General features: G+C 39.9%; 2 protein-coding genes and 1 long non-coding RNA gene across 3 annotated transcripts in view; 2 read left to right on the top strand and 1 right to left on the bottom strand.

The window, feature by feature from the left end:
- Positions 1–6,849, top strand: part of LOC134660806 (cadherin EGF LAG seven-pass G-type receptor 2) — a 44,387-nt gene extending 37,538 nt beyond the window's left edge. The window contains exons 11-15 of the mRNA XM_063516604.1: positions 1,202–1,322; positions 2,309–2,457; positions 4,106–4,305; positions 5,799–5,986; positions 6,738–6,849. Coding sequence (XP_063372674.1) covers positions 1,202–1,322; positions 2,309–2,457; positions 4,106–4,305; positions 5,799–5,986; positions 6,738–6,815 — 736 coding nt within the window. The 3' untranslated portion in view covers positions 6,816–6,849. The remainder of the gene's footprint in view (positions 1–1,201; positions 1,323–2,308; positions 2,458–4,105; positions 4,306–5,798; positions 5,987–6,737) is intronic.
- The window catches only part of LOC134660854 (uncharacterized), an 848,341-nt gene that overhangs the window by 583,541 nt on the left and 248,996 nt on the right, over positions 1–15,804 (bottom strand). The window lies entirely within an intron of this gene.
- LOC134660766 (uncharacterized) lies at positions 12,170–14,392 on the top strand. The gene is made up of 5 exons (XM_063516554.1): positions 12,170–12,339; positions 12,663–12,871; positions 12,961–13,189; positions 13,376–13,558; positions 14,007–14,392. Exons 1-5 carry the CDS (start codon positions 12,177–12,179, stop codon positions 14,327–14,329), a joined length of 1,107 nt encoding a protein of 368 aa, XP_063372624.1. The 5' UTR covers positions 12,170–12,176; the 3' UTR covers positions 14,330–14,392.

The following is a 15,804-nucleotide window of genomic DNA, read 5'->3' on the forward strand; positions in this document are numbered from 1 at the left end:
CTACTATTATGCCGGAACCACACTTCGCTATGCGTTATTTGTTATGCGCGTTATTCGGCCGCATACGACGAAGTGTGGAGGGTTCATTCGTCTATATTTGCTATATTTGCCCGCATAACGCATAAGCGCGAATAGCAAATACGCCTATCCGTCCACCTGTCGGTTTTTTGACACACTTCAAAGGACACGAATAAGCCGAATATGCGTCTCGACTGCCCACACTTCGTTCACTCATTCACTCGCTTACGCTTTTCAAAGTCAAAACGCACCACATATGTTTGGCACACCGGCACGAAGTGTGGATGCCGTGTTTGTTGTTCGCTCACATAACAAATATTTGAGCGAATACAGCGTAGTCGCATAACAAATAACGCATAGCGAAGTGTGGTTCCGGCATTAGAATATACAACGTACTTATTTATCGCGACGGTCACCACACCTTGGAACTCCCATACTACTTTACCATGTGACGCTTGGCCATTTAATGACGTGTGTGACGATTACATCTTTAAACGTAAAATGATCTAGCTAGACCATATCATGGTCGTTAATTTCATAAACATCACATCAAATAGCCAATTCTACGATACATATACTTACTCTCTTATTCATAAAACTTTACAAACTTACATTAGTTAATTTATGTTCTATCAACGCACTTTACGGTCTCCTAGCCTAGTCGGTTGTGACCCTGCCTACGAAGCAGGAGGTCCATAAAGGTATCAAGGTATCCCAAAATGTGTTCCTTAGTTATGGATGTTTTTTATGTATAATAATTATTTATATCTGTATATTATTGTAGGTATATCGTCGTGTAGTACCCACAAGGCGAGCCTAATAAGCTCTATTTATTTATGTATCTATCCCTTTCTGACACATACAGAAGTCAAAATGATAGTTTAAGATAAACGATTAGTAGCTAATTGGGGCTTGTAGCGCGTATATGAATAACGCCAATATAGACTACAGGAAGTACTTAATCCGTTTTAGAAACGTTTAGAGGGAGGTTGCATCTAAACTTCTTACCATGGTAAGAAGAGGTCACTCATAGATTTTTATATCTATCGTACATATGTGTTTAATTCCATTTATCATTATTTCGTTCTTCTCACCTATAAACCTGTAACAAACGCGGTGGTGTGAGATTCGTATTAGTTGTTACTTGTATGTGTAATTAGTGTTAACTGTTGGTCTGTCGCAGCATGTTCTACATAAACGACGCCGGCGAGATGTTCATGCGGCAGAACGCGCTGTCGACGCTCAACTCCAGCGTGCTGCACGTGGTGGCCACCGCCATCGACTCGGGCTCCCCGCCGAGACAGGTAACGCTATAACACTAATTTACTGCTGGGACAGGGAAATTATATAGTAAAAGACTTATATAGTGCCTTTCTCATAGGTGGAAGGAAATAAGGTAAAATGAACAATTATTTGACCGCGAGACCGACTAGCACTTGGTCGGTTTTTAATTTTTTTTTCTACTCCCGTACCTTTATTTGTCATTTAAAGGGTCGTGCACACACCTTTAAAACCCTACTTTATAGTTGTCACGACAAGTCTTTAGTCTATTCCCCAAAAAAGAATTTGTGCATACACGCAGTATCTTTTTGACGATTTTACGATACGTCGTGTAATGTCCACTTAAAAAATATTGAATGAAATACAGTGTTGCCAACCTTATTTTAAATGTCATCTCTGACAAATAAGTGAACCATAGACATGTTTTTTTTTTTAATTTCATTCATTCATTCATTCTTTTCCCGCCAGTACCCTCCATTTTTGCAATTTCTTGAATTAAAAATATTTGTTAAATTTACAATTTTATTTCAAAGTGAGTGCTTGGTCGTAGAAAAAGTATTGTATGCAACATTGTTTAACTGAGTAAAAAAATACTCGTGTCGTGTTTATTAACAATTTTCGGCTTCGTCTCAAATTGTTACTCACGCCGCTCGTCTTTTTTGACCTCTCTTAAACAACGGTTGCATAAAATACTATTATAAGTATGTACATATATCTATATATAATGATTGTATGTATTGAATAATTTTACGGTTTAGACTCACTTGTTTTAAGTCACTCGCGCGACATGTTTCGGAGAGCCTAGGTCTCCTTTCTCAAGCACTAACAGTGCGAGCAGCGTTCACGACGGCCGTGTATCGCGTACTGCGGCACGCCGCGTCGCACGCTGCGCGCGCGCCGAGAAAACCGGTTGGGGAAGGTCTTCCGCTGTCATTAAACCGTAAAATTATTCAATGTTAGCATGTCTCACAACAGTTTAAATTCGATTATTGTATGTATTATCCTTCAGACGTCAGTGCCCGTGATCGTGCACGTGGCCGCGCGTCTGCTAGCGCGCGAGCGCGGCGGCGGCGTGCTCATGTTCGCCGGCGCGCTCTCGCTCGGAGCCCTAGTGCTGCTGGCGCTGCTCGCGGTCGCGCTCGCATACATCTACCGCAAGTGAGTACCTACTATCCTTCACTTTCTTCACAACCACCTTTTTAGGGTTCCGTACCCAAAGGGTAAAAACGGGACCCTATTACTAAGACTCCGCTGTCCGTCCGTCCGTCCGTCCGTCTGTCACCAGGCTGTATCTCACGAACCGTGATAGCTAGACAGTTGAAACTTTCACAGATGATGTATTTCTGTTGCCGCTATAACAACAAATACTAAAAACAGAATAAAATAAAGATTTAAGTGGGGCTCCCATACAACAAACGTGATTTTTGACTGAAGTTAAGCAACGTCGGGCGGGGTCAGTACTTGGATGGGTGACCGTTTTTTTGCTTGTTTTGCTCTATTTTTTGTTGATGATGCGGAACCCTCCGTGCGCGAGTCCGACTCGCACTTGGCCGGTTTTTTGTATCCGCTCTTATTTAGTTAAATCATAAGGGCCACTTGCACCATCCCACTAACCCGAGGTTAAGCGGTTATACCGTTAACTCAGTGTCAAATTGTACTGGTAACTATGGTAATTCCAGGTTTAACCGGTCAATCCCGGGTTAGTGGAATGGTGGAAGTGGCGCGAGCTAAGTTATTTTAACATTTATATAGACGCAGTTCACTACAAGAATCTTTTAATAAATTTATTAAAATGAATTCATATAAAGCGTAAAATATGTCAATGATTTTCACGATTTTTTTTTTAACGTTTATTGCAAAAACCATCTACATACAGCACCACACATATAAATTTAGGAAAGAAGATCTTATACACTAAACAGTTAAAACTATTAGTAGCTTAAACTAACATGCAATAATAATTGTAGTATTGATGCTGCTATAGAGGCTACAAATGGACACCACTCAGCATATGCTCTAACATAATATATATGCTATAGCGCTGGTCTTCCGTGGAGCCCAGGGCAATAAGATAGCTCAGAACAGTAAAGGCAGTGTCAAAATGTGATTCAGTACCTAATTAATATTTAACACAAATTACAAACTTATACCCAGGGGTCGGACAAAAAGTGCGGATGACGTCAAACCACTTATAGGATGATTTCAAATAGTATTTTTGATTTTCATAAACAATTATCACTTATCATTTATCAACCTCTTTATCAAACGATATCGCCACTTGAAATGAGTAAGTACGTTTTTGACTGACACATTGTCAATCAGATGAACAATAAATTGTCTTCGTTATTGTTTAGCTATTGTATCTTCACGATTATATTTAGCTAAAATTTAGCTATAAAAGTATAATAACATCAAATTATCTTTTTTATTTTTACTAATCTTACCTACTGTTCTCACTTTTGACTATTAAACCTATTTATCTGAGGATCCCAAAGACTTGTTCTAAGTGTTTTAACTAATTTCAAATAATTATACCTTATGGTAACAAGTTTCGTGAAATTTATTTTATTCACTACATCACCCTAGCACCTGTATTATTCATTCCATGGATTTATTTACGATTATTTTGTTACTTCATTAATACTACTTTGTTACTACATGTCACACGGAAGTTTAAATACAAACTCAAACATCATCCTGTGTGCAAGATTACGTCATTTTTACGTCATCCGCACTTTTTGTCCGACCCCTGCTTATACCTGAATTTTGAACCTGTACTAACATGAAGTGATTAAATTGTGTTCAGTCGGCGTTCTAAGTCGTCCCCGAGTGCAGCCCCGAGCAAGAGCAACTTCGTGGTGCCGGAGAAGCCCCTGCCACCGGCGAGCGCGCTCGGCGCCGCCAGCTCCGGCTCGCTGCTCAGCGTCAGCGCCGGCGCCAGCACCATCCTCGCCAACTCCACCAGCAGCCTCGACCTGCGCGACCCCGCCGCCACGCACTCCAGAAGTCAGTACTCCGTTACAACTAAACATAGTTGTACAACTAAACATGTAACAACATAGACTACACAGACACTGCATCAGGCATGTTGCGGATGTAGATTTTTTGACATCCGCGGATGCGGATGCGGATATTTAAAGGCTCACATCCGCGGATGCGGATGTCAAGATTAGGTACTTAGAAAACGTCAAATATTAAATTTTTAGTATTTTTTTATTTAAAAAAAAAACGAAACGTTTAGTATTTGAGCAAGAATATAGGTGCGTTATATTTAATAAACAGTAACATGGCCGACTTTTCTGGATCTAGACGATTTCGTTATAGGTAATGACTAATGACGAAATTACCCAGCACTTACGCCGCCGCTAAGACGTTCCTGTACCAACTTGTTCGACATCCGCATCCGCATAAGCTCCGCATCGATTTTATGCGGATGCGGATGTCGAAAATAATGCGGAAGTTCCGCGGTTACGGATGCGGATGCGGATGTTCGCAACATCCCTGCACTGCATTATGAAGCGTTTACAAAGAGCACAAGGTCACCACACATTGGGTGAAATTTGACTTGTAAAATGCTACGATTCGAGCAGCACAACTGAGTTGTATTCTACACCATTTTATATTATAACTTACCGGGTTACACGGGTTACACAAAACCTTGACAAATTATACACCTAAACCTTCCTCGAGAATCACTCTTATGAATCTTATGATAGGTGAAAACCGCATGAAAATCTGTTCAAAAGTTTTCGTGTTTATCGCCAATATACATACACACAAACAGACAGACGCGGCGGGGGACTTTGTTTTATAAAGTGTTAGTGACAACGCATGTAAACCCCTAAACCTTTATTTTAGAACATATTTTTAATTTATATGAGTACAGGGGATGCCAAAAAGTGACATTCGCTTGTAACTTGTAATACAGTTTAGGTAAAATAGTTATTTGTACAACAAGAGATCAAAGTTTGATATTTCTTCGAGTGCTTATTTTGAGTCCCGTGCAAGCGAAAGATTCTATAGAGAGAGAAAGAATCTAATTTAGAATCTTGAGCGTAGTAAGGGACTCAAAAGCGCACGAGATGTAAATAACTTTGATCTCGTGTAGTTCACAAAACTTTTCACCTCAGTAGTGAGAACATATTAGTGAACCCGAAAAATGTATTCCTTCTTCATCACTTACCTCTATTCACTCATGTTTTCTTAAGATATACCAACAATTAAATTTTCACCTCAGCAGCTCGAACAAGGGTACTTTGCTACTTAAAAACAGTGAGCAAAATCGCATTTTGCTCATTTTGTCTCACTCAGTGAGCAAAATGCAATTTTGCTCACTGTTTTTAAGTAGCAAAGTACCCTTGTTCGAGCTGCTGAGGTGAAAAATATTTTTATGAATTACGAGACACTGTGAATTCATGTGGGGTGTAAGTCATACTATAAGTTAGTTTATACGGTGCTCCCGGCTTTGAAATATTAATAGTTGCAATTGTTGATACCAGATGCAACGGTGACGCGGCACTCGGCCCGGGTCCCCAAGGGCAAGGTGGCGCCGGCGCCGCCGGAGGCGCCGAGCGTGGCGCTCATGTCGGACCACCTGCAGCGCGCCGGCGGCCGCTCCGGCGTGGCCTGGCCCAGCGCCACCATACCTGCGCGCGTCAAGAAACTCAGCTGGGACGACGGAGACCAGGTATTACCATTCGCTAACCATCCCGCCCCGACATACCTGTCCTAAGGGCTCATTTAGACGGTGCGAGAACTCGCATACGAGTTTCATTACATTACAGAAATATACAGAAATACAGACTTTATTGGTAAATATAAACATTTTACACGTCATAAACTTAAAACTACTGGGTACATTATGTTTTTATCATTAAATACAAGTAATAAACAAGTATTAACATTTGTAGGTAGGTGGGTACTAGAACCTGTTTCTCAAACGGTGCTGGGTCAATTTCTCACCGGCGCACTCATAAAGTCGGCAATACGATAGTATGCCTGATCTATTAGAAGGGATTTAAGTTTCTTTTTGAATATTGCATTGCGGGTTTTGATCGGTCGGTTGAATTGGACGTAACCAACAGTCCGCAATGTAACTAAAATCGCATGCGAGTTCGCGCGCCGTCTAAATCAGTCCTAATCGTTGACATGTTAACAAAACGAATCATGGTCTCTTTCATAACGTAACACCTCATCTTTTCTCTGGCTACACTCGAATTTTCTGTATGAAAACGAACTGAATTCTTGGCTTAAAGGTCTCGTAACCAGGCCATAAACTCCATCAAAAAAGAACAGAGATTGTATGTGACTCTCTTGCGTCGTCCGCTCCAGCGTAGGATTGCACATTAGCTGACTCGCTGGCATTGCATCAAATGACTAGGCCATATTATCTTCGCGATTGATATAATGATATTGTTAATTTATCATCTTGTTGACAGGGAGGCGGTGAAGCAGAGGTCAACGAAGCAACGAACCCGGCCGTAGCTGAGCACATGAACCTTACCGTCTACTTTTAATTCCTTTGACCCAGTCGGCTTCGGTGCTCAGTCTCATCAGTCTGCCCTCTGAAATATCCATTTTATTGTTTAGTATCAAATGAATAGTTAGAATAGAATAGAAAGCGTTTATTCGTGACCAAAAATAAGTAAAGAAAACAACAGGTAACATAACAACAAAGTCACGAAATGGTCCCGACTCAGCATGGTGCTAGCCTGACTAGGTTAGCGCTGGTCTTCCGTCGGGGCCATGATCTGGAGTTATAAAAGAAAAATTAAAAGACAGTGTTAGTGTTATTAGCTTCAAACATAGTTCAATCTGGCAGACTGCAATCAAACTTGTTTTACAGCATTTACGAAATACTGGATGACATTTTTTAAGCGATACAATATACATAGGTATATGTATTTTGTATGACGGAAAAATAATTTAACATATGTTGTGGATAAATCTGTCTTCCAAATCATATAATACAAATACAACTTTTGAAATCGGTATGCTGTTGGATCACTAGATTTTGAAGAAAAATAAATAAATAAGATTTTTTCAAATTGGTGTACCATGTACTTATCACAAATTTTATTGTGATGAAATTAATGATCATCATTGATCATTATTTACTAAGTCCTAAAACAAATTGTTAGGGTAACAAATGTAAAGAAACTAAATATTTAAGCTGTGTCCTGTAAACATTGTGTCTATGACTCGGTTGGGTACTTGCACATGATCAAGTTAAGTATAAGTAATTAGTAATTACATTATTTTAAACGCTGTGATATATTTCATGGATTTAGGGAGATCCTCATTTATGTATATCTTTTCATAAATGAGGCGATACATGTAGCTACATTTAAAAATATCAAGAATATACCTACTACTGAAAACGTGGTGTTATGTTCATTATAACTTTTTCTATGCATAGAAACTAAGGCGGAATCATGAATGTGCGCCGTAGAGAGCTTCATGCATTGACTTTATCAAATTTAATTTATATCTACAATCTACATGTATATGCATGTAGCAGCAAATCGTTTTGACGTAGCACTAAGTAGCGGAATCCGCTTCTCATGCAAGTACGCTACAATATTATTTTAATATTTAAAGAAGATTACCTTTAACCAAATGTTTATGTAAGATATTATTTGATGTATTTAAATTATTTTAAGTTTTTTTTAAACGAAACGGTAAATTAATATTGTTGTCATAGTATTATAGTGTATTTAGATTTTTGTTGTTACAAATAAGTCAACGCGTTACTTTGTTTGTAAGGTTTGCTCTAGGTGAAGACAACATACCCGCATGAGCTTTCTGTAATATTTTTCTATAGAGGATGTTTTCTTTCGATCCCTCTTTAGGGTACTAACATTTAGAAATGAATGGATTATAAGTTCCAAAACACGTACAGTCAGCATCAAGGTGACGGCCAAGAAGGCCTAATATATCGTTAGGTACATTTCCTTATGATAATGCCGTTGACTATTGGCAGTTTTAGAAAGATTAAGTTAAAAAATAAGACAAGAGAACGATTCAATTAAAAGAAGAAAAAGTAAGTACATGTCATTTTTAAATTAGTGCAGTTTTCTGAAATATGTTTTTTTTTAATATGTAAAATGTTTTTCGCTACCTATGGGTTAAACCTCCAGACATGCAAACTTTCCAAATGCAAGTAAGTCCTAACGAAAAAATCATGGCCAGGGTCTGTGACTTTAATTAGTAGAGTCAGACCGAGAAAACTCTGCAGCGATTTTAATAGCCCACGCAGTGCAAGTGTTATTTTAAACGTCAAACTTCTATGAATTTATGACGTGTAAATAACACTTGCACTGCGTGGGCTATCAAAATCGATGCAGACTTTTCTTGGTCTAACTCTATTATCATTTATCAAATAAGTCTGTGTACTTTTCTTCCTGGACTATTCTACTTGTAGATCCGTAAGGAAAATAAATAGAAACTAAATTCAATCATACATAAAAAGTATTTCGTTTTCTCAATTGCCGATGTAATTATGTAGGCACGTGCTCCGTTCAGGTCCCATTCTGCCGTCCTAAGCTAAAAGGCCGTATTTTCAAAGAAAACTATATGCAAATACCACTTTTTAGCTAGGAGGGCAGCATTATGTATTTGAAGTGACTAAATGTTATACTAAAACATCGTTGTCTTCAAATGCGAGAGCCCTAACGTCGCTGACCATTAACAACCAAAATGTTTTTTTAATAAGAAAAGTTTACATATAATTGTCATCAAAAATTACAATAGTCCTTTAAATTCAAGGAGTAGATTTGTTAATTGTTATTTAGTACCTATACCTATGCATGCTGATGATGATAATGATGCATTGATGCATAAAAAATATTAATTAAACATAGGGACTTATTGTATTTCTAAAATATATTGTTATAAGTGTATAGAACATGACGCGCATTAGATTCCAGTGATGTTTTGACTGTTATTAAAATATTATGTTGAAGCAAGTTGCCCCTGATTTCTTTTTGTTTCAAAACCTTTGCGCTTTCGCATGACTCTCCGGTGTGCGAGCGATGTCCTCTACTCTACATCGTAATATTATTTATTATACGTGCATAGCTCTGTCTCGCTCACATAACAGAGCAGCGTGCTGATTTGTATCCGTAATCTTAAAGCCCAATAGGTATCTGCCATCAGCTGCAAGTCTTTTTGTTCCGTGATGGGAAAGACATACAAAACTTTTAAGTTATAATTATTATAACATAGTACAGTCACTTCTAAAAACATCGACACGAACAAATTTTATAATTGAAGATTTTTGTTTGACCGAGTGAAGCGAAGGTCTCCATTTCAGCTTGTGCAATAATGCTTTCGTACGCCCGGGTGTTCTTCTTCTCCCTGGGTACAGGTCGCATTTTGTAATGGCGGAGCCAAGGGGTTTTTTGAAGTCTAAAGGAGGCTGTTTAGCAGCAGCAGCAAAAACAATGATTAGACGATTTAGGTACGAAAGTTCTGTTTTGAAGCCAGGTTAAAAATAAATAAACTCAAGACACGGTCACCTTTGTAGTCAAACTGCACTGACGTCATAATAAATCTAGAGCATTTGTGAGGAAAGAGTACCCGGAGTTGTTTACTTACTCATCGCGGTTTCGACTGACATGACATTTAACTTTCATAATACATAATTTCATTGTCAAGATGTTATGATGTTGAATACCCCCTCTTACGAACAATACCGGGGCCCCACGCATATGATAAGTGTTCAAATATAACGAGAGAGTGGTGCGCAGCGCACGATACCTACGTATTAACTTTTCTCCGATTCACGGTAAAAGTGGTTTGTGATCCGACGCCGATCGCACGCTTGTCTTTGGACAGAAGAGAGATCCGTTTATTGGAATAAATTATAGGTAAGCGCAAGTGATAAGGTAGGTACTTTCTAATTGTAAGGTGTTATAACAATAGTTATCTTTATAAGGGGGCCAAGTTGTTAATATTGATTCTCGAGCAAGCGGAAGATTCCAAAATTGAACCACGAGCGTAGGGAGGGTTCGAAAAGTGGAGTCATGAGCGTTGCGAGGGTTTCAAGGCATATATTTTGTCACCGAGTAAAACAAATTTTTTCACCATACCAACGCAAGGAAAATACTAACTGTAAAATATCAAACAAAATCAATTAAAAATAAATATGTAATAAAATAAAAAAATTAAAAGTAAATTCTACCAGTCAACATAAGGAAACAGCTTAAAATTTGCATTTGATTACTTTGCCCCACATGTGGAATAATGCATCTTTCCCATAAGTGTTTGAACAGTCAAGAGAACCTAATACTTAGTAGTTCCCGTATAGAGTCTGTGCGGAAAGAGAAGAGTCGTAGAATGTATTGGATCCCATACGTTTCACGACTCTTCTCTTTCCGCACAGACTCTAGTAAGTATATATATACAGCCAAGTACTTAGTCTTCATTAAAATACTTTAGAAATAACCGCTTTTAATCATTATTTAACCATTGCATTTGCAGTGTCTATGCTATTCACATTTGAAAGAAATTGTGAAATTCACATACCTACTACATTTTGTACATATGCGAAGTTTGCACCCATGTGAGGGGTTGTTGGTTGACTTCCTAGTCGCAAATATTCCGTTCTTATTATATTCATTCATGGCCATGATAGCTTGATATTTGTAAGTATCATAGGTTCCCCAACTATTGTTTTTAGGGTTCCGTACCCAAAGGGTAAAAACGGGACCCTATTACTAAGACTCCGCTGTCCGTCCGTCCGTCCGTCTGTCACCAGGCTGTATCTCACGAACCGTGATAGCTAGATAGTTGAATTTTTCACAGATGATGTATTTCTGTTGCCGCTATAACAACAAATACTAAAAACAGAATAAAATAAAGATTTAAGTGGGGCTCCCATACAACAAACGTGATTTTTGACCGAAGTTAAGCAACGTTGGGCGGGGTCAATACTTGGATGGGTGACCGTTTTTTTGCTTGTTTTGCTCTATTTTTTGTTGATGGTGCGGAACCCTCCGTGCGCGAATCCGACTCGCACTTGGCCGGTTTTTTTTTCTCCTTCCTTGTAAAGTTAATCCGTATTCATGGAAATTCCAATTAACTACTTACACGATTAGCACGAAGCGGATATCGTGAAACTCAGTCCTTGTTTACACCGGCGCGGCGCAGGCGGATGCCCTGCCACTTTCACCGCGCGCCCGCGCCGCTGCGTTACATAACATTACGCCACGCGGACGGACGTGATCGCCTGCCGTGACCTCGACGTGACGCACTACACTAGGTACCTATGATGCAACTTGCTACACACGAATCCTTCCAACGTGACTTCCAATGACACATAGTCGCTGGTATCTAATGCCAAAATGTTGTCCAATATTCAATTAGGTACATCCTTTCGCTACATCTGGACATTTCTTGACGCATCATCATTGCGCAGACCTTCAGATAATTTCAGATCTATGTGACCTTGCCGTGCCAGAGTACGCATTTCAGTATGTTGTGTCGCTAGCTACGACACAACATCCTTAGTAGGATCGGCAAAGATTTCTAAAGTTCATATATGAACTTTAGAAATAATAACGCCGTGCGAAAATTCCGCACCAACGAAATGTGTAGGTACCTACAAACGCCATTTGCGCACCAATTTACTGACCCAATTCGTAGCGTCCGTAAGGCCCGTCTTTACGAAGTAGGTAATAATATAAGTCAATGAGGATTGGTAATTTTATAAAAAAAAACGAATAGTTCCTAGTTGACTACGAAACCCTATAAAGTTAGGTGGTTCCTGAAATGGCCGGTCGTGGGCCGGACACTTTATGATTTGGCAACGACAAAGTCCTAAAATTTTAGATTCTAGGTCCTGTTTTACTAAATAGGTTTTTTTTTCAGACATAATGAGGTTGGTGTTTTTGGCAGTCACCGTAGCTATCGTAAACGGCGTGCACGCGTCGAACTCGACTGCTCCCGACGACACGTGCGATGTCGCGGGCCCAGGCCCGTGGAGCGCTCTGCTCGAGGAGTGGGCCACCTCCGCCGGGGAACGCCCAGGCAGGCAAGGTGCGTTCGATGTTTTAATGACGTGTTTGGATGGAAGCTACACGTTTCTGATAGATATTTTGACGCTTGAAATTTTGGTGGCTAGCCATAAGCCGCGCGTGGCGCTGTCGCCACCTAGCGGCCATATCTGTGCTGATCGTAACTTCGTAACAGACGGGTTTTGTTAGAGAGTGAGTCTTCTGTACCTAGTACTATTATTTATTCTGTAACTATACGTATTACGAAAGGGATGTTTAGCAGATGGGATGGGACTAGATTTTGCAATGTTCATTGTACGGTTCAACCATCTTAACGTTTACCTCGGTGCGAACTAAATCCAACAGGTAGAATAATGGCGCTTCCTCCATCGTCGGGCTACTACATAACGGACCGCATCGATACGCCGCTAGTGCCGCCGCCCGCGCCGCGCCCTGCGGGCTCGCGGCCCTACGAGGAGTGGGCGGCCACGCCGCCGCCGCCACCCGGCCCCGGGAAGATAGTCAATAGGCCCCCTAATCCGTATAAGGATAAGTTCAAACCCAGCTACGAGTATGTACGTATCATATATTAGTAGGTAACTTAGTACTAGAGATGTACGTTGTACCTAAACGTGCTTATTGATTTTTTTTCCTATTCCTACAGACACCTTCACAGCAAAACAAACCAATTCCAGCTTATCAACAACAACCTCATCGACCAAATTCCATAGATAGGTTAGACGATCCTCCACGAAAGCAGGTCACAGAGACCGACTTGTACTTGCTATCGGCCATTGAAAAATTGGTGTACAGAGCCGATCTAATGGAAAAGAGGTTGAGAAAATTAGAGGAGTCGATGCATGTATTGGTAGCCGGTTCTAATCATCACCCAGGTAAGTTTCGATAGTTTTATTTTGGTTCTGTAAAAGACTGATTTCACAACTTTTTGCCGCTTTTGTAAACAACTTGCCACGGGACTCAGCCGGTATAGTGCCGCCTTGCCTTTATTACAGTACCTATGGGGGATGATAGCAGCCGTAGTGGATAAAAAGTAGATAAAAAATGTCGTTATTCTGCAGATCCCTGTGTGGCAAATTTCACGCGAGTCGGTGAAACATGCTACCACTTGTCAGCGGCGGCAGCGGACTGGAAAACGGCCAACTTGGCGTGCCGCAAGCTGCGCTCCAACCTGCTGGAGCTGGAGGCGGAGCCCGAGCGCCGGCAGCTGTTCGCGCACTTGCTCAGCGATAGCAAAATAAGAGGTACCTATAACTTTACTAAAATACTATCAAGTGGTAACATAAGGAAATTCCCTAAAATTAAATTATGGTTGACAGCAGGACAAAACTTCTAAGCTAAGTAATCAACGTCTTGCCCAACACTTCTTGGCTACAAACATTAATTGGGCATTTCTATCTTGTACCTCCAAATTATTTCTACTCATTACAACCTTCTATGACCTTACTTACATATGAAATTTTGAAACACTTTATTTCTTGCAATGGACCGAAAGAGCTCGTGATAGTCGTTATTGTGACTCTGAGTGGAAATAACATAAATATTCAAAATTAAGTTTTATATGAACCGGCACTATATAAATTGGCAACGCAACTTAAGCGTCACTACTGTGTTTATTCGGAGGCGTAAGTATATAGTTAGTTATATAATAAAAACATTATTAATATGTGACTTAATTACTAACAATAACAGCACTGGACTGGTGGACCGGCGGGCTCAATCCAGGCCTGCTCTGGATCTGGTCCAACTCTGCGCGGCCCGTGTCGGGCGGCGCGGGCGGCAACGTGACCGTGGTCGGCGACGGCCGCTGCCTCGCGCTCATCCACGACCCCGCGGCGCGCGCGTACGTCTACAGGGGCCAGGACTGCGGACTCAAACATAGATACGTCTGCGAGAAAGGAGAGGACAAGGCTAGACTCGGTAACGAGATAGAATCTGTCTCGAAAAACAAACTTACCCAGGAAACCACGTTAACCACGACTGAATCCCCCAACAAGCCTTCAACACAGTCCTAATTTATTTAGTCAGAGCGTTCACCCGCGGAGATTTATTTATGCTAATATTAAACATAAAAAATAAGACTGAATTATCATAAATGTATTACGACGAATACGACAATAAATAAAACAAATTGTTTATCATAATGACTTATTATTCTATAATATTTACAAAGTTACAAGAATCACAACAAAATAACATATATAAAATAAATTATTAGTTAGTCCGGTTGCACCAAACACAATCGACAAGCAAACGAACGTAATTGGGCGAATCTACTTTTTGAATGACATATCAGACTTCTTAGTAAAATTTCACCTTTAAAAAATGGCTTTCCTATTTCTTAAAACATTAAAGGCCTCAACTGTTAAACCTTATTAACAGAAACAATGTATATCTTAGGTACTTGAAGCCCGATTTCTCGGTAACTCCCGAGATATTTTGAGTAACGCAAGAGACACTTAAAACAGTCGGTCAAAAAGTTAATTCGCCCAAATACGTGGTGCAACCGTACCTCATTCGGTTACAGATTGTTAGGACCTCACTTAGCGTAGTATTTTGAGATCGGTATCCTTTCCTACACTGCTAAGTTAAACGTGATCTTCCCAACAAAATATTTCTTGTACGCGCGCCGATCTAAGAACTTCACCTCTTGAACAATCTCTGATCCGTTTATCAGAGCTTGTTGTAAGTCGTTACCTAATAAATGCTTATTAAGGTAACATTACAGGTACAGGTTTGAGTTCGTTCTAATTGAGCGACTAAAGCGTGATGTTACGAAGATATCACAGAAAGCTACGAACAACAGTCACAAGCCGTCGCTTACGTCACTCAGTTACAACGAACTCAAACCTGGTTGTAGTCACGTAAGCAAAATGTGAAATTATTATCCTGAAGGAACAGTGTACGAAATATGCAACGAATTTTTAATCGCCAGGGTACCTTACAATCTTATTTATAATATACTTCTATATCAGACGCTAGCCGACTATGACAGTACGGAGGCGTTGTAATTATATTCGTATGTACTTAACATTTAGTTCTTAGACAATTTATTATTGCTGTAGTCATCATATTTGTTACCGTATATTTGTAAACAACGCCAGGCGTGTCTCACTTCGCGATTTCGTCGCTTTGCTACAGGTAGCTAAAAGTACGTCCGTTCCGGCCCCAATTTTGGGGAAAGCCATAAGCCGTGCGTGGCGCTGTAGCCACCTAGCGGCCATATCTGTGCTGATCGTAACAGACGCGTTTTGTTAGAGAGTGAGTCTTCTGTACTTAGTACTATTATTTATTCTGTGACAACGCTTGATTTGTATATTGGTAATGCTAGCTCCAAATGCGATTTTGTACTTTAAAAATAAAATAAATAAATAAAACGAATCATTATATGTTACAAAAAATTCAAACTTTAAAGTACTAACTCCGATTCCCAATCAACAAAATTATATAAATAGCAAAGATTCATTGATTGTATAAGATGTGTTAAGTT

This window comes from Cydia amplana, chromosome Z (assembly GCF_948474715.1).
Source record: "Cydia amplana chromosome Z, ilCydAmpl1.1, whole genome shotgun sequence".
In the NCBI taxonomy this organism is placed as follows: Eukaryota; Metazoa; Arthropoda; class Insecta; order Lepidoptera; family Tortricidae; genus Cydia; species Cydia amplana.

Excerpts from the sequence above, each read along its gene's own strand:
- LOC134660766 (XM_063516554.1), top strand. The coding sequence starts at position 12,177 with ATGAGGTTGGTGTTTTTGGCAGTCACCGTAGCTATCGTAAACGGCGTG. Across the intron at positions 12,340-12,662 it reads GGAACGCCCAGGCAGGCAAG|GTAGAATAATGGCGCTTCCT; the intron begins GTGCGTTCGATG and ends TAAATCCAACAG. Across the intron at positions 12,872-12,960 it reads TCAAACCCAGCTACGAGTAT|ACACCTTCACAGCAAAACAA; the intron begins GTACGTATCATA and ends CTATTCCTACAG.